Here is a 23,692-nt window from a genome sequence, read left to right on the forward strand (position 1 = left end):
CGCTCGTGGGCCTAACCCCAGCAGAAATGCATGCATTGACTTTCCCGGAAGACACATATGAGCGTTCAGAGAAGCCCTGTTCGCGGGTGTGGTAAGGAGAGTGTCACGACTCATCGTTAAAATCGGACACTTCCCCAGGAGCCCACCGCAATGGCATGAATACATTGTGGAGGTTCAGTCAATGAAGTGGCCATGGCAGTGACAGGGGACAGACTACTGGCTCCTGCACCAGCATGGATGACATCACCATGTCATTTGGAACAAAAGAAACCAGAGGGACAAGAATGCATGAGGGCCAAGAGTAGGCCAAACAGCCTGGCTGGTGTGGCTCAATGGTTGAGCATTGACCTATGAACCAGAAGGTCACGGTTGATTCCCAGTCAGGGCACATGCCTAGTTGCAGGCTCCATCCCCAGTGTGGGGCATGCAGGAGGCAGCCGGTCAATGATTCTCATCTCTGATGTTTCTCTCTCTCTCTTCCTCTCTCTTCCTCTCTGAAATCAATAAAAATGTATTTAAAAAAAAAAAAAAAAGGCTAAATGAAGCTATGGTTGTAGAAGTCAAAATGGTGGTGAAATGGGGGCAGGGCATCTTTCAGGGGCTTTTTCTTTTCTGGTCGGGGTGCTGGTGGTCCTTGGTGACCCCTGCAGTCGAGCACGCGTGAGTTGTCTAGCTTGCGGCGTGCTCGTTAGGGCTGGAAGGTTTGGGAGGAAGGGAGGCCGTGCGGGAGCGAGGCTGGAGGGAGGCCTGCGGGGGGCAGGCGGTCTCTGTGGGGGCGGACTCCACTGATGCCCCCTCCCCGCGCCCTCCCTGCCAGATCCTGGAGGCGGTGACCATGCAGCACATCTTCATGAACAACTTCCAGCTCTGCAGCGAGATCAACGAGAGGGTGGTGCAGCACTTCGTGCACTGCATCGAGACGCACGGCCGCAACGTGCAGTACATCAAGTTCCTGCAGACCATCGTCAAGGCCGAGGGGAAGTTCATCAAGAAGTGCCAGGACATGGTCATGGCCGAGGTGACCGCCGCTGGGGCTCCCCTGGACGTTTAAGTTAGTTAATCTTGTCCTTGGAACTGGACCCTCTGCCGGAGCCATGTGAAGGGACAAAAGTAATTGCTTGTGTGTACGTGCAAGTGTGTTCTCTGCACGTACAGGGCAAGAGTCCAATCTTATTTTTTAACAGGTTTTTCCAGAGAGGAAGGAAGAGCCCTAGCTGGTGTTGCTCAGTGGCTAGAGCGTCGGCCTGTGAACTGAAAGGTCCCAGGTTTGATTCCAGTCAAGGGCACATGCCTGGGTTGTGGGCTTGATCCCTCGTGGGCACTTGCAGGAGGCAGCTGATCCATGATTCTCTTTCATCGTGGATGTTTCTATCTCTCTCTCCCACTTCCTTCCTCTCTGAAATCAATAAAAATATATTTTTAAAAAAGAGAGAGAGAGAGAGAGAGGAGAGAGAAAACTGCAATGTGAGAATCATGGATCAACTGCCTCCTGCCCTCCCCACATGGGGATGGAGCCCTTGACTTGGACATGGGTCCTGACTGGGAATTGAGCCATGACCTCCTGGTTCATAGGTCGACGCTCACCCACGGAGCCACACGGCCGGGCGGGAAGAGCTGTGCTCCTCACGCCGCCGGCCCTGAGCCCGTGACGTGAGCGCGCTGTGTCCCCGCAGCTGGTGAACTCCGGCGAGGACGTGCTCGTGTTCTACAACGACCGGGCCTCCTTCCAGACGCTGATCCAGATGATGCGGTCGGAGCGGGACCGCATGGACGAGAACAGCCCGCTCATGTACCACATCCACCTGGTGGAGCTGCTGGCCGTGTGCACCGAGGGCAAGAACGTCTACACCGAGATCAAGTGCAACTCCCTGCTGCCGCTGGACGACATCGTGCGCGTGGTCACCCACGAGGACTGCATCCCCGAGGTGAGCGGGTGCACGGCCCCGGGCTCTCTGCGGGGGGCCAGGGGCTGGCCCGGGGCCTCGCGGACTCGGGGCCTCTCGGACTCGGGGCCTCGCGGACTCGGGGCCGGCTGCCGTTCGCAGTGAGGTCTCCGTGGGCGGAAACAGCGTTTGGGAACATGGGAGAGGTTTATTTTCCTTCTGCGTCCTTGAGACGCAGAAACCCTGTGGTGCTTCCGCTCCGAGGGCCAGTCATGCATGCAGCCTGTGAGCAGAGAGGTTTGGATCACCACGAACGGCTCAGAAATGCGTTCAGAGAGGGTTAACCTTCGGTTCCTATGGATGTAAGCCCGACCCTGTATGTTTATCCTGGGAAAGGAACGGTTGCCTTACGAAAATAAGGAGCAACAGATTATAAAATATTCGTGCAAGAATAGGCCTTCCTTTCCCTGGCTGCCAGCACTGCCTTTGCTCTGGCCAGAGCCGCCTTTCTGCTTTCCCATGTTGCCCGGCGGCCCGGAGCTGCTGGGGTGGTGCGGAATGCCTGCATCATCGCCATGGCGATGACACAAGCATCCCTCCCCGCCCCTAGCCGCTTGGTGCCTGCATATGCAAATTAACCTGCCATCTTTGTTGAGTTAATTTGAATACTCATTCCTGATTGGCTTGTGGACATTGCAAAGGTACAGTCAATTGGCATCTTTCTCTTTTATTAGTGTAGATAGCCCTAGCCAGTGGTGCTCAGCAGTTAGAGCACTGGCCAGAGGATCTCAGGTTTGATTCCCAGCCCCAGTTGGGGCATGAGTGGGAGGCAACCAACCCATGTGTCTTTTTCGCATCGTCATTTCTCTCTTTCTCTCTCTTCCCCTCTCCCCCCTCTTCCTCCCCTTCCCCCTTCCAGAAACCTCTAAAAAATCAATGGTAAAATATCCTCAGATGAGGATTCACAACATTATTCTCTTCCAAAACCTCTGTGTTTTTAAATTTCGTAAATGTGAATTTTCAATATAAAAAAATCCAGGGCATGATATCCGGCGGGGAAACGGGATGTGTCCGGGTTGTTCTGTTAGGACGGGGCGGCGATCGAGTCCCGGGCACTGGGCACTGGGCACTGGGCACTGAGTCCCCATTCACGAAGCCTTGTCCGCCAGGTCAAGATCGCCTACATCAACTTCCTGAACCACTGCTACGTGGACACGGAGGTGGAGATGAAGGAGATCTACACCAGCAACCACATGTGGAAGCTGTTTGAGAACTTCCTCGTGGACATCTGCAGGGTGAGCTTCCCGGCGCAGAGGAGGCCGCGCTGACGTGTGTGTGTGTGTGTGTGTGTGTGTGTGTGTGTGTCTGTCCAGGCATGCCTGTGTAGAAGTAAGAAATAGCGTCTCCTGATGTCTCCCTGCTCATTCACGGCACGAGGGGCAGATGTGGCTGTTCTTCTGTCATTCATCTCCTCTCCCTTCGCTCTCAGGCGAGACTGGATTTGACTGGCCAGGCTTTGGGACGGCAGGTCATGTCCCGTCTCGTTCCATCCTGGGAGGGTGATGTGCGAGTGACCCCGGGGACACAGTACCCCGGATTACAGGTCTCCTTTCGGCCCCCTCCCCGAGCTGGAGCCTGATGTCACAGGCGTGTGTCTGTCATCTCGGATTCCTGGTCCTGGCAGTCCGGGAGCCAGCCTGGAATCCAGGCCTCCCGGTCCCTTTACGTCAGGGTCAGGGCTCGGAAGTTTCCCTGGCCTGCAGGCCTTCCCTGCGTGTGAGGGGGGGCAGGAGCGGCGTGTGTCTAAGGCGTGCGGCCGCCCCGCAGGCCTGCAACAACACAAGTGACCGGCGGCACGCAGACTCCATCCTGGAGAAGTACGTGACCGAGATCGTCATGAGCATCGTGACCACGTTCTTCAGCTCCCCCTTCTCCGACCAGAGCACCACGCTGCAGGTGGGGGAGGAGGGGGCTGCTGGTGGGGGGAGGGGCTGCAGGTGAGAGGGAGGGGCTGATGGTGGGGAGAGGGACTGCTGGTGGGGGGGAGGGGCTGATGGTGGGGAGAGGGGCTGCCGGTGAGGGGGAGGGGCTACAGGGAGGGAGAGGGGGCTGCTGGTGGGGGGAGGGGCTGCAGGTGAGAGGGAGGGGCTGATGGTGGGGAGAGGGGCTGCTGGTGGGGGGGAGGGGCTGCAGGGGAGGGGGAGGGGCCCGGCGGGCAGCCTGTGAACCCGGCGCACGGCCAGGTCCATGTCTCACCACACACGCCCCCACGCCTCTCCCCGCAGACCCGCCAGCCCGTGTTCGTGCAGCTGCTGCAGGGCGTGTTCCGCGTCTACCACTGCAACTGGCTGGCGCCCGGCCAGAAGGCCTCGGTGGAGGGCTGCATCCGTGTGCTCTCCGACGTGGGTAAGACGCTCGGGCCCACGCCTGACCGTGACCGAAGCCCCCCCACCCCCCTTCTCCTTCACTGCCCTGCCTCCAGCCCGGCCCATGGCGAGGCCCGTTCCCACTCCACCATCACCGGCCAGCCGCGGCTCCCAGAGCCAGGAGCTGTCTCTCCCCAGAAACACGGGCTTGGAGAACGAGCTCCCCGCTCGGCGGTGCGGCTCCCCGTCAGGCGGTGCGGCTCTCGGCACGTCCAGTGCCGTGAGAGCTTCCTCAGGGCCTGAGAGGTCCCTCACCAGGCGCTCACTGGTGTCCACGTTGCCTTGGAAACGGGATGTCCCCAGGAGCACCCTTTTGGGAGGAGGGTGCCTGTCCCTTGAGCCTCTCGGGGGTGAGCGGGGAAAACAATCCATTTGATAGTTCTCACAGCACAGAGCCCATTGCACTTGGACTTGCCGAACGGTGTGGCCTCAGAGCATTTTTTAAAAACATCTTCATCGTAGGAAGTATTACGATGAATACTTCTCCCCTTTCTCCCCGCTGACCCCATCTCGCCCGCCCCGGCCCTGACCTCACTGCTGGGTGTCCGTGGTGATGCTTCTAAGCAGACCAGGCCTTTGGTTGGTCTCTGCCCCCCCCACCCTCCCTCGGGGACGTTCACACCCTCAGAGCTGCTCCCCGGCTCCCTCACATGGGGAGCCTCTCCCCTCGGGGGCAGCCTGCTCGCACCGGGTGTCTCCCGCGAAGGCCGCCAGCTCACGCGTCGCCTCCCCCGCAGCCAAGAGCCGGGCCATCGCCATCCCGGTGGACCTGGACAGCCAGGTGAACAACCTCTTCCTCAAGTCCCACAACATCGTGCAGAAGACGGCCCTCAACTGGCGGCTGTCCGCCCGCAACGCAGCCCGCCGGGACTCGGTGCTGGCCGCTTCCCGGGACTACCGCAACATCATCGAGCGGCTGCAGGTAAGGCGCCCCACCAGCCCTGCTTCCCCGGCTGGAGAAAGGCCTAGGCCCGTGGCGGGCAAACCGCGGCTCTCGGCCACCTGAGCCAGCCGGGGCGTCTCCAGGGAGGGTCTCGTCAGCGAGCCCTCGGCCAGCGGCAGCATCTCTGGGAGGTCACGTCTCACGCGTCTCCTGCCATTTGCCTTTGGACTGTGTTTGTCGTGTTGGTTTCGCTCTTTTTTCACCTTCTCTCTGTTTTCCTCTCCTGCAGCTGTGTGTTTTGCATTTGAAGACCATCACGCTATCAGGGTACATGTCTTTAGCACATTGATACCGCATGTTCATTCATCTGTGTTCTCATCTCTGTGTGACGTTTCAGTCTGTGAATAATTCGTGCTCATTGAGAGTAACTGGGCGGGACTCGCTGCCAGTACAGAGAAGGAAATCAGCATATCCCGTAACCCCACCACCAAGGCCACCGTGATGTCTTTTAAAAAATATTTTTTTAATCTTCACCCGAGGATATTTTTCTGTTGAATTCTAGGGAGAGTGGAAAGGGAGGGAGAGACAGAGAGAAACATCGATGTGAGAGAAACACATTGTTTGGTTGCCTCCTACATGTGCCCCGACCAGGGCCTGGGCTGGGGAGGAGCCTGCAGCTGAGGTACATGCCCTGCACCGGAATTGAACCCGGGGACCCTTTGGTTCTCAGGCCGACACTCTAGCCACTGAGCAACACCACCAGGGCCCGTGATGTCTGAATAGTGGGAGGCACGCACCCTTTAGAGCTGACGCTTATAAAAGTTGGTCGTAGAGTCCATACCGCCTGACCCTTTGTGGCACTCACATTGTCGACATCTTCCCACGTGGCCGGCCGAACATATTCCGAGTCCGGCTTCACCGTCTGTGGAACGATCCCTCTCGGGACGCAGAGCCGTCTGGGAGGGAGGCGGGTGGCAGGGCTCCTGTGTGTGCTTGGCTTTCTGCCCCGGGGCTGAGGCGCCAGGGAACCGTAGGGCCTCAGAGAACGGCGAGTGTCCGGTCCCTCTAAGCCCGCCGGGCCTCTGGGCGCGTGGAGGCGGACGTGCGAGCGTTCGCCCTCCCGCCCGCTCACCGCGCTGTGCTGCGCTCCCTCCAGGACATCGTCTCGGCGCTGGAGGACCGGCTGCGGCCGCTGGTGCAGGCCGAGCTGTCGGTGCTGGTGGACGTGCTGCACCGGCCGGAGCTGCTCTTCCCGGAGAACACGGACGCCAGGAGGAAGTGCGAGAGCGGGGGCTTCATCTGCAAGTGAGCGGCCCTCCCCCGGGCCGGGGACCAGGCTCGGCAGTGGCTCCCGACGGAGGAAATGCTGAGGGCAATGTCACGGTCCTGCCCCCTGTCCCCGTGTGGGGTTCACTGTGTTTTGGGCAAGCATGTCTCCCTTTCTATTTTCTTTCTTTTTCTTTGTAATCCTCTCCAGAGGATATTTTTCCATTGATTTTGATTTTTAGAGTGGAAGGGAGAGGGAGAGACACAGAGAGAGAGAAACATTGATTTGAGAGAGAGACACGGATGGGTTACCTCCCGCATGCCTGCAATTGAGATACGTGCCCTTGATCGGAATCAAACCCGGGACCCTTCAGTCCGTGGGCCGACGTTCTATCCACTGAGCCAAAGGGGCCAGGGTGCGAATGCTTCCCTCTAACTGCAGGCCCCGTCCATGCTTCTTCCACTCAGCAAGGACCGACGGCACCCCCTGTGGGCTGTGACATGGACCGAGAAAGGTCTCCCCGCTTCTGCCCTCCAAACTCTCCAGGCCTGTCGGGCCTCACAGCCTTCCTACAACTTCGTCGTTTCTCTGTTTATGCCGTGGGACATCCGCTAAGACAAAGCGCGGTCCCGAGGTCCGCTGTGTGCTGAGCCTGACCCTGGACTCGGCCCCCGAGTTGGCCTTTCTGAGTCCTCAGAAGGACGAGGGAACAGCGTGTGTTGGCCTGGCCATTGTCGTCATGAGGTCGTGGCTCTGCTGGCGTGTTTTAGCCATGTTCCTGGCAATCCTCGGGGGAGAGGCAGCGGGTGTGGGGGACCGCTCCTTACTCTGAGATCAAGCTCTCAATGGGGAGTAGTCCCTCCTGCTCAGAGAGTGTTTTTGCTGCCACCGATCAGCAGGTGGCACCATTGAGACACTGTCGCTGACTGTTCTTAGGGCTGTGAGCGGCCCTTGATAAATTGATTAGTGTTTGCTCACGAATTGAGGGGTCCCCGTGAGTGGCAGGGACCTGTGGTATTTTGCCGGGGGGTCCTGGCAGGGGTGTAACATGTGGCTCCCCCTCAGGCTGATCAAACACACCAAGCAGCTGCTGGAGGAGAACGAGGAGAAGCTGTGCATCAAGGTCCTGCAGACGCTGCGGGAGATGATGACCAAGGACCGCGGCTACGGCGAGAAGGTACCGCCCCGTCCCACCTGAGACCAGGCAGCGCTCTAACTCTAACCCACCTGGGATCAGGTGGCGCCCTAACCCTAAACCTAACCCTAACCCTAACCCACCGAGGACCAGGCGGCACCCTAACCCTAACCCACCTGGGACCAGGCGCCCCGGGAAGCCCAGATGGAGGGCTGGAAAGCCACCCTTCGGGCACGTGGCGTGACCGAGGGGCTGGCTGTTTAGAGCCTGCCCCTGGAGAACTGACTGCAGAAAAGTCAGTTCTCACTCAGAGGCCGCCGGTCACACAGTTACTGTGGAGAAATAGCGACCAGATTGCCCATCTGCTTAGGCTTATAACGGAGGCCAGTGTGGCGTCTGCCTCAGCAGGTGGGGTTCCGGCGGGGGGCTCTGCTCTGAGCACACCTGTGGCTTCTGCATTCTGCCGGGGTGCGACACAGTATATCCCTCCCCTGCATCCATGAACTCCCGTTCTGCCTGGAACCCAAGAGGCAAACGCGTCACCATTTCTACTGGAGTGTGACGCGGGCCGGTCTGGCATGTGACAGTGTGCACGGGGAGCGAGGGTGTGCAGGGAGAGGGTGTGTGGGAGCAGATATACGGGGAGCGAGGGTGTGGTGAGAGTGTGCGGGGAGTGAGAGTGTGCAGGGAGCAGGCGAACGGGGAGCAGGTGTGCGGGGAGCGAGAATGAGCAGAGAACGTTCCCATCACCCCTCCCCCCTCCCCCCTCCCCCCAAGGCTGGGCCTGCGTTGAGATCTGGGCCGGCCGTTCCACTCAGGTAATCAGTCGTGTGCAGGGACTGCCTCCTGTGACAGCCATGGAGGCAGCAGCACGGGCTGTGGTGTCTCGCTGTCTCACCGGCCAGTCCGCTGTCGTCACTGCGGAGCCTTGGAAGAAGAAATAAAACTGGAAAGCACGCGCCCCTCCCTCCCTCCCTCCCTCCTCCGCTGTCCCCGGACCACCAGGCCCTTCGCTGTCACTCAGCGTGGGCAGTGTGTCCGTCAGGAGAGGGGTGAGCGCTGGCTGACTCGGAAATAAGCTCCTGAGCTCAGGAGGAGTTTGGGGAGAAGCCAGCCGGGGGAGCGTTCAGAAATGTGCAGAGTAGACCAAGAGCCTGCGCCAGGTGAACGAGGAGGAGAGGCCGGAGGGGTGACAGCCCGGGCGCCCAGGCAGGAGCGAGGAGAGGCCGCAGACACAGGCCAGGAGGGGGTGACCGCCGGAGGTGGGGTTCTCTGGGAAGGAAGCACGCGTGTGTGAGCGTTCCCAGGCTGGGATGTCAGCAGCCTGTGGACTCGCTCGTCGTCCGCGCAGCCTGACGGCCCTGGGCCTCGGCCTCCGCTGCGGGCGGCCGGGGACACGGGGACGGCTCCCGGTCCCTCCCGGACTTGATGCCAGCACATTGGTGCTCATGTCACCTCCGGGCAGTGTTTCCTCGAATAACGAGCAGCCCCGGGACTTAGAGGGTCTGGGCTCAGGGTGCACAGTTCCCCTTGAACAACGAGGGCTCAAGCTGTGAGAGCTCACGTGCGGGCCCGTTTGCCTCCGCTCGAACCCGCCTTGTGCGAGGCTCAACCTGGGGGTCTGCTGCTTGGCGAAGCTGAAGCTGATTTGGGTTCACCCCAATTGCAGTTTGGACCTCGCCCCCCTCCTCTTTCCCCCCCCGCCGCCGGTGGTGAATGAAGGGAAGAAGCCTGTCCTCCTGAGCTGAGTGGGTCTGCCCCCCCTCCACTGTTCACCCTGCTCTCTCCAGCCCCCTTCTCAAAGCCCGTGGGTCTCGGCGGGCACAGAGCCCATGCCCTCAGCGACGGGCTGTGCCGCATCGACGCAGACCTGGCAAGGCGGGTTCCGGGCCCTCGGTCACGTGACCCACGAGGGTTGCTGCCTGCCCTGGGGACCGCCTCCCGGGAGGCCCGGCGGTGTCCCGGGCGCCCTCGGACACGGCCTCCCCTCCGGTGCATCCGCGCTCGGACCCGCAGGCGCGGGCTCGCTCCCTCGCTGCTCTTCCTGTCCTAACGCTTCCTCCTCTCTCTCCCTCTTCTCTCTTCCAGCCCATTTCCATCGAGGAGCCGGAGAGCGCCGAGGTCTAATTTCCTTGTTTTTCCGTGTCCGTGCTGCTGTCCCCGTGCCCTGTGGCCTGTCCGTCTCTGTCGCATCGTGTCTGCCTGTGTATGTGCGGTGGGAACTCATCGCCGCCCTCTGTGTCCGTGTTGTTGGCGTGGCCCGTGCGCGGGTTGGCCATTTGTCCCTGGGGGTCCTGTCTGAGTCTGTCTAAGCCCTGAGATAGAGGTCGTCCCTGTCCGGGACCCCACTGCACGGGAGGGGGCGCCGCCAGCAGCCTTTCCGAGCCCGGCCCCACCACCAGGGCTGGTCTCCATGCAGAGCATCCGGTGCGGGAAGAGGGGCCCGAATGTTTCTGAGAGCCACTGCCCTCGGGGTCTCCGTGCTGGGAAGGGCTGAATGTGAGGGAGGGTCACACTTGGTTTTGCCAGAGAGCGAATCCCAGTGCCCCCCGGCCTCCCTGGCACGGCCTGCGGTGGGTCAGGGACGCCGCCCTATGACCGGGACTTGGCGGCTGCCTGGGGCCTCGGCTCGGCCGGCGGCTCCGTTTCCCGGCGGGCTCACCCCGAGCCAGCGATGGGGAGTCCTGGTGGGCGCTGGGGGCCGGGACGCATGCTCTGTTATGTGAGTGTTTGTTGAGGTTTCTCGCCGTGTTTTGGGGCGTGCTGTGTAGGTGGGGTTAGAAAGATGATTTGGGGGTTCACGTGTATCATGGGGAGTTGCTTATGTTGGAACCGAACTCACTGGAAGAAAATGTTGACTTTCAGAAAGTCGCTTTTGGTCCACTTCCTCATGTGCCCACCGCCGCCTGGCGGGCCCGGGAGGCCTTCTTCCCAGAGGCCTGTGTCCTCACTCTGAACCCATGGTTCAGACCCTGCAGGGGGTTTAGACCCTGCAGGGCTGCTCCGAGTCCCCTGGGGGAGTTTGCAGCCCAGGTGTGAGCAGTGATGACCGGTTCCCATTCCCTCAGGAAGGGAAGAGCTCAGAGAGGTTAAGCCACTGGGCTCGGGTCACACAGCTAAATAGCACTAAACTAGGACCAGCACAGACTTTCCCTTCCGGGAGTCCCAGGTGACGGGCAGGGCCACGCCCGCTGGGAAACGCAGCAGGCTGTGCAGGGAGGGCTCCTGGGCCAGGGGACAGCCCTCTTTCTGCGCGTCCAGTGTCGCCCCTCCCGGGTCCTGAGCCACAACCCCCCACACCCAGCCCCACCCGCACGGCCCTCACGCTCCCTCCTCCTCGTTGGAAACGCCCGCTGCTGTGGATTCCCTCTGGAGGGGGCGCTGGGGGCTGTTTGCTTCCCTGCACGCTGGGTCTGGAAAGGCCGGTCCTGGTCGGCGCCTGGGGCTTCGTTCATGGCTGCTTCCCTCGGAGTGAGGAGTGAGCGGGATGTGTCTGCTGCTCAGGATGGAAGGGGGACCAGGGTGCCCCCCGCGGAGCCCGGGGGAGCAGGGGTGTCTAATCGTCCGCAGGAGACAGAACCCTGTCTGTTCACGAAGGAAGCTGTCCTGGCAGCGCTCCGGCTCTTTGAAAAGTTCCCTGAGGAAGCAGCTGTGGCTCCCTCTCCCTCGTTGCCCTGGCAACCCTCCCCGCCCTGGGACCCTGTCCCCAGGCGGCAGCCTTCCTGCCAAGGCCTGTGCTGGAAACTCCCGGCTCCCCGTCCGGGGCTCTGCACAAGCCCAGTGTTGGGGTTCCTGCTGGTGGGGGGTTTGGGAGGAGAGGCCTCTGCAGAAACAGCACACCAGCCCCCGGCGCACTGTGACCTGGGGTCTTGGGGTCCCCATGGTGAAGGCCACGGCCCTTGGGTGTAAAGCCAGCAGCATCGGGAGTGGCACCCAAACACTGTATCCGCTCGGGGGCTGGTGGTTCCCTGTGGAGACGGCCAGGGTGTAGGTCCGTGCTAAATGCGAGCTCCCCCCCACACACACACACACACACAGTCCCCCGAAGAGAGGTGCAGGAAGGAGAAGTGGGGTAACCAGAGCGTGTCCTCGGGGAACCTCGGACCAGGGTCAGGAGGTCACGCAGCCACATGAAGTCCTGTGTGGACTGAAGGGCGCCTCCGGGGAAGTGCACCAGCCCTCGAGCCAGAGCCGCCGCGGTCCACATGTGTGTCTCGGAGAAGGACTTGTCCCACCGTGTGCGGGGCCTGGACCGGCTGCCCTGCGTGCACTTGAGAGAAGATCCCACCTCACCCCTGTCACCTGGGACCCAGAACTCCCGGAGTCCCCGGAGCCGGCCAGCACCCGCCTTCCTGCCCCGCCCCGGAGAAGCTCCCTGCAGCCCTGCCTGGAGGGCGGCAGCCAGCTCATCCCGCACCTCAGCTTCTCCCAGGAGCCAAGCTCAGAGGAGAGAAGCAGGGCGTTACTCCGTGTCACCAGCAGGGGGCGCGCTCGCGCCACCAAGGCCGCGCCATGTCCTACTTTCCCAGGCCGCGCGGGCTGGCTGGGCACCTGCCAGCATCCAGGCGGCTGTTACATAAGCGCGCCTTTTTCCTGGAATTTAGGCTCATGCTGATGTGTGACCTTCAGCGCTGTTGCCAATAAGGCCGCGGCTGTTTACTGCTCCCGCTGGCGGCCCGGGCAGGGCGAGGGCAGGGCCTGGGAGCCTCGCGCTCCCTCCCTCCTCCCTCTCTCTCTCTCTCTCTCATGCTCAATGGTTCCATAATGATGGGAGTTGTGTAACGGAGTCAAGTGGGAACGCGTGGGGGTTTCCTCAGTGAATTTGAGTTCCGGTGGACTCGCCCTGTACGTGGAGGGGGAGCTGCGTCACTTGACTGCTGGTTTTGTTCTAAAACAAATGTCCGTGTAAAGGGATGGGTGGGCGGGGGTGGGGGGCTTGAGCACAGCTCTGCTGACAGGCGAGGCGGCCCATGTCCGCTCAGGTTTTCTAGTGGGTCCGTCCACTCCCTGCTCTGCGTGCTGAGTGAAGGGGGGGGGGTGCTGGAGACGGACCCAGGGTTAGAGATGAGGACTTCCCTTTGATGTACCTGGGTTTGTAAGGCAGTGACATTTCTCAGACAGCACTGCCCTTCGGCGCGGATGGCCTGTGGTAGAAGAGAGCTTATTTTGAGGGAACGTTCCAGAAGCCCAGGGGTGGTAGAGGAATGGGTTCTGAAAATGGATGGTGTTCACATGTCTGTGCTGGCCAACGGCACACATGGAGGGAGGGACAGATGGATGGACTGAAGGGTGGAGGAAGGGTGGATGGTGGATAGGTGAAGGGAGGGTGGATGGTGGATGGGTGGAGGGAGGAAGGGAGGGAAGGATAGGCGGATAGATTGATGATGGGTGGATGGATTGATAAATGAATGATAGATGGATAGGTGGGTGGATGGATGGATGAATGAATGATAGATGGATGGGGTGGATGGAAAGATAGAAGGATGGGTGGGAGGAAGGAAGGAAGGAAGGAAGGAAGTAGAGGAGTAGATAGGTGGATAGAGAATAGCTTGATTGATTGGGAAATGGGTGGACACATGTTTGGCCATTGGTCAATCAGTCTGTCCATTCATGGGTGGGCGGGTGGGTGGGTGCAAAGGGTTGGTGATGGATAGATGTGAGGGGTTGCTGCTGTCACACACCGGACGCGGCAGCATCAGGAAGGCTGTGGCCTTGTCCCGGAGGGAGACACGTGCACCTCCCTTTGTGGTCAGCAGGAACGCCTCAGTGAAACATTAGTGCATCATGGGCTGAAGGGGGCGCTCGGTGGCCTAGGTGCTGCTCAGGGACCACAGTCCGGACGCCCGGTGGCCTCCCGGGAAGGACAGGGGTCCTGTGACATGAGGTTCATGTTGTGTGTCTGTTTCGAAGCCAGCCGTGTGGAATCAGTGTTCTGTGGAGCTCCAGCTTGTCTAAGTGCACGGGAAGACTTGGGGTCAAAGAAACACTGTGAAGAGGCAATGGAGGTCCATCGTTGGTTTCCAAGGTCAAAGCCAGGCCACCTCCGGTCGTTGTGGAGCACCTTGATGGGGGCTCAGCACCTAGGGGTGGGCGTGAGGGGGGGAGGCGAGGCCTGGGACTCCAGACCCGCCCATTTCCTCCGCGTGTGCCCTCTCGGTGCGTGGCCATGGAGATGACCTCACGTGTAAAAACACTCACTTCGGTAATAAAATGTGCTGAGAAGGTCACTCCAGCATTTACCAAACACGCTCTCCTGCTCTGGGGATTACGTGCTGTTTGTGTGGCTGCGGTCTGATGTGAACATAGCTTATGGGTACGGTTCTATTTTTCAAAACTGCGGCTTGCTGCCGTCAAATGACCTCCTCCGGAAGCAGGGCAGGAGTCCTGGGGGAGGCGGCGCGGAGAGGCTGGCGGCTGTGGGGGTTGTGTGTGCGGTAATGTGCCAGGTGTGTTTGCTGTCCCCCGCTGCGAACGGCGTCTGTCCTCGCGGGTGACAGAGCGCCTGCCCGTCAGGAGTTATGAAATGAAGTTTACTGAAAATACAGCAGGCATTACGCAATGTCTTCGCCGGAAGGAGTCTGCTGAATCTCTCCTGAGCCAGGTCAGGGGGCAGGAGCCCAGCGCAGGGGGCAGCTCCGGGTGGCACGGAGATCCCGGGGCTGCCAGAGGGCCGGTCCCACGACCCCCGTCCAGGGCCCCTGGTGTTTTCGTTCTGCCCCGTGAGCGGACAGCGTGAGGCAGCGATCCCGAAGCTGCAAACCGCCATCCCTGCCTCCAAGTCCTCTGTGAAATGGTCAAGGAAGAAAAGAGAATTCAGCCCTGGCCGGTGTTGCTCAGTGGATAGAGCACCGGCCTGCAGGTTGGCGGGTCCCAGGTTCGATACCAATCAAGGACGCATGTCAGGGTTGTGGGCTCGATCCTCAGTGTGGGGTGAGCAAGAAGCAGCAGATCCATTATTCTCTCTCATCATGGATGTTTCTCTCTCTCTCTCCCTTTCCCTTCCTCTCTGAAATCAATGAAAACATTTTTTTTTTTTTAAAAGAACATTTTTCCCATCTTGGAGGGTCAACCACCAAATGGGTGGTTGAACTGCACTGACAGCCCTGAGTCTCACCGCCCGTGCCCAGCTCCCAACCCCTGCCCGCCACCACAGCACCCTGCCCCCGCGTGCCCTGTCGCTGGGGCACCTCCAAGGAGACCAAGGTCACTGCTCACAGCCTGAGCCTTGGCCTCTGCCCAGGACTCCTCCCGCATCGTGAACCAGCCGGCCCTGCCCGGTGCAGGCCTGGTTCAGGAGCCCTGGCAGGAGGGCCCGGCAGTCCCATGGGGCATCAGCCAGCCTGCTGAGGGCTCTGCCTTCACGGGGGCGTGGCCTTTTCTCCAGCCCCACCTCCTTTTAGCCACGCCTACCCTCGCGGGACCCAGGTTTCCCTGGGGCCCCTCTTCTCCCTCTGGGATGGTTTGGAAAGAAGGAGGTGGAGGGGTGTGAGCATGGTCTGCAGGAGTGGGGCCCGGACTCCAGTTTGGGGAGTCCTGAGAGGGCACTGGGGGTAGCCCTGCCCACAGCAGCCTTTCTCCCCAGAGATGTCGCAGGGGGGCCGGTCCTCAGCCTCTGAGACAGGCACGGGGTGGGGACGGGACACTGGACATGCCTGCACCCATGGGAGGCCCCGGCAGAGAGTGGGGGTGACAGCACCAGGCCCTGGGGGGGCACTGCCTGAGCCCCTCCTGTCGGCACCACCCCTCCTCCCGCCCCAGCCCCCATGTGTGCACTGTCTCTGTCTTCCTCTCTGTGGATGGACCTTTTTGAAATATATATGTTTTATTAATAATATAAGAGAGGGAGAGAGAGAGAGAACCATCAATGATGAGACTCGTGGATCAGCTGTCTTACATGCCCCCGACTGGGGATCGAGCCCACAACCCGGGCCCCGATGGGAATCGAACTGTGACCTCCTGGTCATAGGTCCACGCTCCTCCCCTGGCCACGCGGGGGCTGGGCCTCCTTTGTCAGAGGCGTTTCCTTCTTGGTAGTGGGCTCTGCTTTGTTTCTCTCCGTGTAACACGCTTCCCCTCTCAGGCCGGGGCGCCCCAGGGCAGCAGGTTCCGGTCCCTGTAACAGGGAGAGGGTCTTCCCTCAACGGCGCCCCCTGTGGGCACAGGCCCCTCGCTGTGACCTAGCCCCTGTGCGTCTGCGTGTCCTTCCGTGTCCGTCCCGGCGTCTGTGGCCCTGGGCGTGCCCTCACTAACCTCTCTCTCTCCCTGACCAGCTGCCACCGGCCCCGGACCCCGAGAACAACACAGAGGTGTGTGCGCCCCGTCCGCGGGCCCAGCCTCGGGGGCTCCTCTGTTGTCCTGAGTGTCTGTCATGGCGACGTGTGTGTCTGTCCGGACCGGAGCGGGGTGTGCGGGGACAGTCTGCGGCCTGGCCGGAACTGGGGTGGCGCCCGGGGTAGGAGAAGGTCCTGAGGGGCTGGGGCAGGTTCGGGGGAGGCCCGGAGCCCACACCCAGCACCGCAGCCTCCACCGCTCCCCGGGACCCTGGGACGCAGCCCTGTCCGTCCATGAAGCAAGCTCTGGGCCCGGGCAGGGAGGTGCATCCCCCGAGCCAGGCCCGAAGGGGCTGCGCAGAGCTGGGTCTCAGGTGCTCGGCGCCCTGGCACCGACCACATTCCTAAGGGGCACTGGACCCTGTGGGCTCCCAGAGCCCAGAGGAGCTTGGGGGGCACGTGGGCCAGGCTCCCAGTCTGCTGCCTGAAACCCCGGTGAGAGCGGGAGTGAGGGCAACAGGCCGCCCCACCAGCTCCCTCGCCGCCGATGAAAATGCGGGCGCAGGTGGGCCGGGGAGAGCCACCCTCCGTGTCCGTGTCTGCTGGCATGTCTCGTGGATGTTCTCATGCATGGGCCATGTGGGGGTGCATGTCTGAGCTGCGGAGACTGGCCAGGTTGAGTTTGTGTTATGTACAGATATGTGACATAGAGCTTCATTCCATCATCTTCAAAAAAATCAGCCAAACATCCGTGTGTCCGCTCGCCTTCCACCGTCAGGGGTGGGTGCGGGGCGAGGCGCTGTCCCCGGGAGCGGGCGCTCCTGTTCGTCCGGGAGAGAGCGCCCTCCGTGGGAGCGCCCAGGGCCGGGGCCCGCGCTTAAGACGGGATTTCTGCGTGTTTAGCAGGAGGCGGAGCCGAGTCCCCCCCTGAGGCAGCTGGAGGACCACAAACGGGTACGTAGCGGTCTCGGGGGTTGGTCTCGGAGGCCACGGTGCTGGTGGGCGTTGTTAGGGCAGGATCGGTCAGGCCCCGTCACAGCCACTCACAGGTCAGACCCACCCGCACCCAGCGGGCCCCAGACAGGGACCCTGTCCACCACCCAGGCCGCTCTCCTTTCTCCGGCAGCTTCCACGCAGCTGCAGTCTGGCATCCCTTTCTCTGTGAGTGACCGGTGGTCGTTACGGGTGGTTTATCCTGGGACAGAAGTGTCTGCGGCTTGCCCAGGGCAGAGGCGGCCAGAGGGTCTGTGATCTCCCTGCCGGGTGCGGGCCGGCCAGCACGCACTCCCCGGCTCTGCGGTGACTCAGCACTGCTCTGGGCCCCTGCTTTTGTGCACGTCTCCCTCCGTCGGAGCGTCTTCTCTGAGTCTTAGACGGTCGGCAGCTGCCTCAAGTTCCGCGGATTCTCTCGTGGCTTGTCATCGCTCCCCTGGGACGGGGACGGCCGAGGGAGTGTTGTGTCCAGGTGGGCGAGGCCCCACGAGGGGTGCTCCCCGCAGGCGCTGACGGGGATCTGGCACGCCCTTCCCCTGCCTGGGCCTCGGTTTCTTCTTCTGTGGAATGGGCATGAACAGTCTCCATCCCTTGGGCAGTCTGTGGACGGTGCCCACGAACGCTCGGCGGGCGGTGATGAGGGGCGTGAATGGTGCTGGCCGGTGTTTGCAGGCTCCGGAGACGCCTCGGTGGTTTTGCAGAAACAGGCGTAGGCAGAGGAGGCGATTCTAAGCCGAGTGCTGATGCGGGGCGGAGGCCCCGTCAGGGTTTTCCGTGACTGGTGTCTGAGAAGCCCAGGTCACTGCCCCCGGGCGCCTGGCAGCACTGACCCCTCCGGGCCCCGTTTCCACCCTGCTCCTTAGACACGGGTTTCGGTGACGGATGCGGAGCTTGGCTCCCCGGCCAACGTCACTGTTTTCCAGGACACTCTCGGGGTGCAGGGTCTCCCCCCTCCTCTCCGCCTTACGCGGCCATGTGCGGACGGAGACAGACGCCGCTGTGGGCTGCACACGGCAGGTGTGAGCCCCGGGGCGGCTGCATTCCGTCCTCCTCTCAGCCAGGCTCTGGGCGCGCCCAGCGGATCTCCTTTGTCCCTGTGGGGCCCACTGGCTCCGAAAAGCAGGCTTCCCCTCGAACCCATGGCTCCACACAAGGACCTGCAGGGCCTGCAGCCATGCTCACCCCTTTCTTCCTCCGCCCCCTCCTCCTCAGCGTCTCCGTCCTTCTCCTTTCAGAAAAGGGATGCATCTCACTTGGCTTTCCCAAAAGAAGCCCCAGCCCCTGGTTTCCATGCAGCTCGTTCGCTCGTTCGTCGTTTGTTTGTGGAGAGAAGGGGAGGTGCACTGATCCAGAGCCTCCCGGGAGGGGGCGGGGGAGACGCTGCGGGTGGTTGTGCACAGGTGGGCTTTTTCCCGTAATGAGCACATGTCATCTTATCTCCTGGGGAACAGTGCCCGGGCTCCTGCCTCAGTTGCTATGGTAACAGCGAGGGCTTCTCTGCGGAAGGATGGGCAGCGTGGCGAGGGGAGGGGAGGCCCTGGCGCCGGGAGGTCCCGAGCGCATTCCCAGGCCCCGGCCGGCGTGCGTTCTCCGTCTCCGCTTCTTCAGGCCGCACTGACCTTGGTCTTACCCGTGACTCCGGGCACCACACGGAGCAGAAGGTCTGGCCTGTGCGGGGCCTCCGGGAGCCGGTGGGGATGGCCCTGCCTACAACCATGCAGCCTGTGCCCTCCAGGTCTTGCCTGAGGGCTGCAGAGACATCTGCTGTGTCTGCGGCCCCGGTTCCAGCCCAGCCACTGCCTCTCAGACGAGCCGCCGGGCCCAAGGGGTCCAGTGAGAGGCGGGCTGCTCTGCTGCCATCCCTCCTCGCATGGGAGCTCCAGGTCTGCGTCCCGGAGGGGCGTCCCCAGGACGTAGGACGTAGGACGAGTCCCCAGGAATTCGCACGCCACCGCCCGTCAGGGTAACCGAGGCGGCAACCTGTGCGCTCCCTGGTCCCGGCTCAGTGGGCCTGGGCCATCCTAGCGCCATCCTCTTGGGTCGGCGTGCGTGGTGGGTGGTTTGAGGGGGTCCCGGAGGCCTGAACACCAGCCGACCGACTTGACGCCACAGCGTGGTTTCCGAAGCCATGAACACATGCCCCGAAAGCAGGGCCTGGGAGCGGCACGGAGGCCCCTGGGGAGGCTCGGGGCTGGGCCTGTGCCGTCGGCTGGGGAGGAAATGAGCTTCCCAGCGAGTGAAAGCAGCTACAGGGAGAGGCGTTTGTGGGTGGAGGGGAGAGAGAAACAGGCTTGTTTTATTCCCTGAACTTCCATTTAAGAAGCAATTCCGCCCCCTCCCCACCCCCACTGCTCTCTCCGTGCGCCCATCCAGTCCTCAGGAATCTTTGACCAGCATCCTGCAGGGACAAAGGGGAAGGCCCCCGGGACCTTAGGGGGGTGCCCCTGGCTGCCCACCTCCCTGCGGGCACTCCCTCTCCTGTCAGCCCTTCTCTCCCCCCCCCCCCACCCCCACCCACCAATCTGGTTTTGCATACAGCTCCTGGCCTATTCTGGGAGCTTGTTTGCAAATCCTGTGAGTTCTGCTGACTCCGTTACAGCTGCAGGCCTTGGTGGAGGGGAGAGACCTGTGTGTGTCAGCACCTCCCTGCCTCTGCGGCGCCCCACCTGCTCCGCCGAGGTCCCCAGACGCCCCACCCCGCTGTCCTTGGGAAGGAGTCTCGGCAATCCGTGCCGCCTTGGCCTTTAGAAACCTCCAGACCGACAGGCGGCCGGCGGCCCCTGGCGAGACGGCACTGGTGGCCGCGCCCGCCCGGGTAGAGAGGACGCCCGCCTCTCCTCTCTAGGGCCGCAGCCCTCCGGGCGCCCTCTGCCGTGTGTGTCAGTGCTTCTCACTGTGCACGATGGAGCCTCTGTGGAATCCGCTCGACAGCTCGGCCCGTGCCCCCTCGTGTCTATCACACACCGCCCCCCTCACCCCCATGGCCTTGGAGTCATCTCTTCCGCGATGCTTCTTTCTGACGGATGTCCGCTGTCGGCCACCCCCTTACTCTCTGTCGCACAGTCTTCCTTCGCCGCTCGGCCCAGGGACCGTTTCCATAGAAAGGCCCGCTGTCAGCTTCTTATCCCATCGACGCGGACTCCTTGCGTCCTGTTCCCCGGGGTCTGGGGAGGGAGCCCTGGGCCTGGGGTCGGGTGCTCTGTGGGACGTGACCTCAGCGTTTCCCTGGCGTCCGGTTCCGACGGGCTGACCCCAGGGGACCGCTGGGTTAGTTTCTGTTAGCGCTCGCTGCCTTCGGGGGAGAGGGCCTCAGAGCGTGGACAGTCTGGGTGGCTCCTTTTTATGCCCTGGTTCCCGAGAAACGATGGAGGAGCTCACCGCGAGTTTCCCGACGCCGTCATTAATCATTCATCTGCCTGCCACCCCCACCCTACCCCACCCGCGCATTCCACCGGTGAGTGCTCGGTTATGCGTGAAATCCTGAAGCTGACTTTGTTATCCTGTTTGAATGCAGGGTGAGGCGCTCAGGCAGATTTTGGTCAACCGTTACTATGGCAACGTCAGGCCTTCGGGAAGAAGAGAGAGCCTCACCAGCTTCGGCAACGGCCCGCTGTCGCCCGGAGGACCCGGCAAGCCCGGGGGCGGAGGTAGGCGCACGGCGAGCTGGCGTGGGCGCCGCGGCCGCCTGACGGGGCCATGCTGACGGGTGATTTCGGGGTGCGGGTGGATTTTGAGCAGCGTGTCCTGGTCCTTAGCTTCTCGCCCGGAAGTTCTCAAGCACAGTTTCCTCCCACAACATCTCCAAACAGTCCCTGGTTACTTCCCATGGGGAGGCCTCTCCACAAATATGAGGGCCCCTGGGGAGGCCCCGGGGAGGCCCCGGGGCACCGGGGACAGTCTGCCTCCAGGAGAAGCGCAGGGCGGGGACCAGCCGCCACCTGCAGGAGAGACCAGAGAGCGAGGCCTCGGTGGCCAGAGCAGGAGGCGGCGGCATCTGAACTGAGTTCCGTTTTTTCTGAAATCGATCGGCCCGTTTTCCCACGGACAGTGTCTCTGTTTTTGCCACTAATGGGGCAAGGGAAGTTCCCAAACAGACACATCCAACCGCAGGCCCAGCTCCCTGACGGCGAGAGCCTCTCTGAAGGTCACCGCCACGGGAGCTTCCTTGGTTCTGCTCACGCCCCGTCCCCAGCTCCTGGCTCCACACAGCACAGCGTTGCTGAGTGAGTGAGTGAGTGAGTGAATGAATGATGAATGAATGAAGGAACAAACAGATAGGGTTAGGGTTAGGGTTAGGGTTAGGGTAAGGGTTTTGTGAGCAGGTGAGCTTGGCCAGGAGGGTTTGTTGGAAAGAGGGCTGACGTGGCCGCTGTGGGCTGTGCATGCTCAGGAGGGTTCGAAGGAGGGTTTGAGTTGAGTCTGTCTCTGCCCCAAGCTTTTGTCCGCTGGCGGGAGGGAGCGTCTCTGCTGGGAAAGCCGGGCTCTCTCCGTCCCATCTGCCGGGTGCAGGTACCGCCTCCGCCTCCAGGGGGCGTCCGCGGGCAGGCGACTTCCAGCACCGGCTGTTACATGGCGGAGGGGAAGGAGAGGAAGCCGTGGACGTGTGGACGTGTGACGTGCTGGCCCAGTGTGACCCAGTGAGTGTCGCTGCGCCGATGTGTCAGTGAGAACCATCTTCCCTCACCCCAGGGGGCAGCTCCGGGTCCAGCTCCATGAGCCGCGGCGAGATGAGCCTGGCCGAGGTCCAGTGCCACCTGGACAAGGAGGGGGCCTCCAACCTGGTCATCGACCTCATCATGAACGCGTCCAGCGACCGCGTCTTCCACGAGAGCATCCTACTGGCCATCGCCCTTCTGGAAGGCGGCAACACCACCATACAGGTAGGGAGGCAGGGGGCCCGCCGTGTGGCTGTGGGCGTGGCTGTGATCTCAGGTGTGGGTGTGGCCGTGGGCGTGGCTGTGGGTATGGGTGTGGCCTCAGATGTAGCTGTGGGTGTGGCCACAGGCGTGGCTGTGACTGGTGTGGCCTTGGGCATGGCTGTGGGTATGGGTGTGGCCTCAGGTGTGGGGGTGGCCACGGGCTTGGCTGTGGCGTGGCCTTGGGTGTGGCCATGGGCTTGTGTGTGGCTGCACTTTGTGGGCGTGGCTGCCGGCTGGTCATCCCTGCCGAGCCAGGGGCACCTGTGCCGGGAGCCAGATACCGCGTGGTGTGGAGACTCGGTGTGAGCAGCAGCTGGTATTGGAGCAGGACGTGTTCATCCTGTGAGATGAACTCTGACCTCTGGCTGTGTCGCGCAGTCGACACTCAGACTTGGTTCAGAGCAGGAGTTCCGTTTGCACGCGAATGACATGCTGAGCGTGTGCAGAGGGAACTGGCTGACCTGGGGCGGAGCTGGCTCCTGGACGCACAGTTCCCATCCCGGTCATGGTCGCGTCACAAGGTGACCACGGGGATTAGACGTGTGAGCTCCTTAGAGCCCAGTTCAGACAGCTGTTCTCGGTGAGAACACAGCGGAGGAGACCAGAGCCAGGGGCCGGGACGGGGTCGCGAGAATGGGAAAGCTCAGGACTCCTGCCGGGGCCGGTGGTAGATGTGAGGGTCGGCGCTCGGTGAGAGGTGGAGCCCCGCTGGCTCTCCAGGCCTCGGGCAGTCTGGCCAAGCAGCACGTGAAGGCACCGGGGCACGTGGGGCGGGCTGGCAGGGCGGGTGCTGGCGGGCGGGCTGGCGTGGCGCCGTGCACTTCACAGTGTACCCTGCCGGGTGGCACCGCACACAGAAGCTGTTTTTCCTTCAAGTTCTTTATCTTGTAAAGCAATTATGAATATTAGTCTCATGTTTTCACACATTTATTACTCATTCGCTCAGGCTCCAGATGAAATGCCACGGCTGCGCTCAGCGGGGAGGGCCGCTTCCTCTCTGGGGAGCGCGTGCGCGGCCGTGGGCAGGCCTGGGCGCGGCGGGTGCCTGCCGGGACCGGGACCGGGACCGGAACAGGGACCGGGACCGGGAGGGCGCGGTGCCGAGGACGCTCTCCCTGCTCTCCTCCCCCTCCGGTGACCCGGGCCTAACCCCTGCCTCCCTCGACCTGTGCTTCCAGGAGAACGTGTTCTGGCCTCGCGGTGACGCCAAGGCCTCTTGGCTCCGCTTCTCTCCGGAGAAGATGACGCGGGGCCGGCCGAGGCCAGCTGAGGACGGGCTCCCAGCCCCGGCCTGAGTCACAGCTCCCTCCTGCTCCGCTTGCTGGCCTGGCTTTGGAGAAGCCGGTTCAGGCGTGCGGGACCAGCTGGGAGCGTCGAGGCTGCGCGTGGCCGTCAGCAACGCCACCCTGCCGGGGTCCGCCGAGGCGGGCAGTGCCAGCCGGTCCCCGCCGCCTCACGTCCTGCCCCGCGGCCTCCGCTCAGCAGGCACTCACCGGGGTCGGGGGGGGGGGGGGCTCCCCCACATCCGAGTGTCTCTGACTCCGTCTGGGAGCAGGACACGCTGTCGTCTGAAAGGGAACTCAGCACCTTCGTGCCGTTTGGTCGGAACTCAGACTTGGTTCCCGCCGGGAAACGCTGCGCACCGAGCGGGCGCCCCGGGCCGGGCGGGTTAGACGTGGTGCACGTTAGTACCGAGTAGACACAGTGTCCCCGCAGTCACAGGCCCCGTCCCCAGGCCCCGTCCCCAGGCCGTGTGCGCCCGTAGAGGTCATGTTCATGTCTCAGACTCTGCAGTGTTTCGGCTAGACAGCTCTCCGCCTTCCCCTGGGAGACTTCAGGAGGAGCAAACCGCTCTGAGCTAACCGGGAGCCGGGCGGGTCGGCAGATGTGTCGGGGAAAGGGGAGAAGGAATGCGT

At 62.3% G+C, this 23,692-nt stretch overlaps 1 protein-coding gene across 7 annotated transcripts in view; it reads left to right on the forward strand.

The window, feature by feature from the left end:
- The window catches only part of ITPR1 (inositol 1,4,5-trisphosphate receptor type 1), a 135,574-nt gene that overhangs the window by 76,819 nt on the left and 35,063 nt on the right, over positions 1-23,692 (forward strand). For 2 of the 7 annotated variants that reach the window (XM_084902238.1, XM_084902240.1), the window contains 13 exons: positions 818-1,018; positions 1,674-1,925; positions 3,053-3,178; positions 3,711-3,839; positions 4,169-4,289; positions 5,047-5,231; positions 6,349-6,497; positions 7,525-7,636; positions 9,683-9,715; positions 15,865-15,900; positions 16,768-16,818; positions 20,372-20,504; positions 21,547-21,737. In XM_084902238.1, the coding sequence (XP_084758364.1) occupies positions 818-1,018; positions 1,674-1,925; positions 3,053-3,178; positions 3,711-3,839; positions 4,169-4,289; positions 5,047-5,231; positions 6,349-6,497; positions 7,525-7,636; positions 9,683-9,715; positions 15,865-15,900; positions 16,768-16,818; positions 20,372-20,504; positions 21,547-21,737 (1,719 nt within the window). The remainder of the gene's footprint in view (positions 1-817; positions 1,019-1,673; positions 1,926-3,052; positions 3,179-3,710; positions 3,840-4,168; positions 4,290-5,046; positions 5,232-6,348; positions 6,498-7,524; positions 7,637-9,682; positions 9,716-15,864; positions 15,901-16,767; positions 16,819-20,371; positions 20,505-21,546; positions 21,738-23,692) is intronic. The other 5 variants (XM_084902239.1, XM_084902243.1, XM_084902242.1 and 2 more) reach the window with 3 other exon arrangements.

The sequence above is a fragment of the Pipistrellus hanaki genome (genome assembly GCF_964339955.1).
Source record: "Pipistrellus hanaki genome assembly, chromosome: 13".
In the NCBI taxonomy this organism is placed as follows: Eukaryota; Metazoa; Chordata; class Mammalia; order Chiroptera; family Vespertilionidae; genus Pipistrellus; species Pipistrellus hanaki.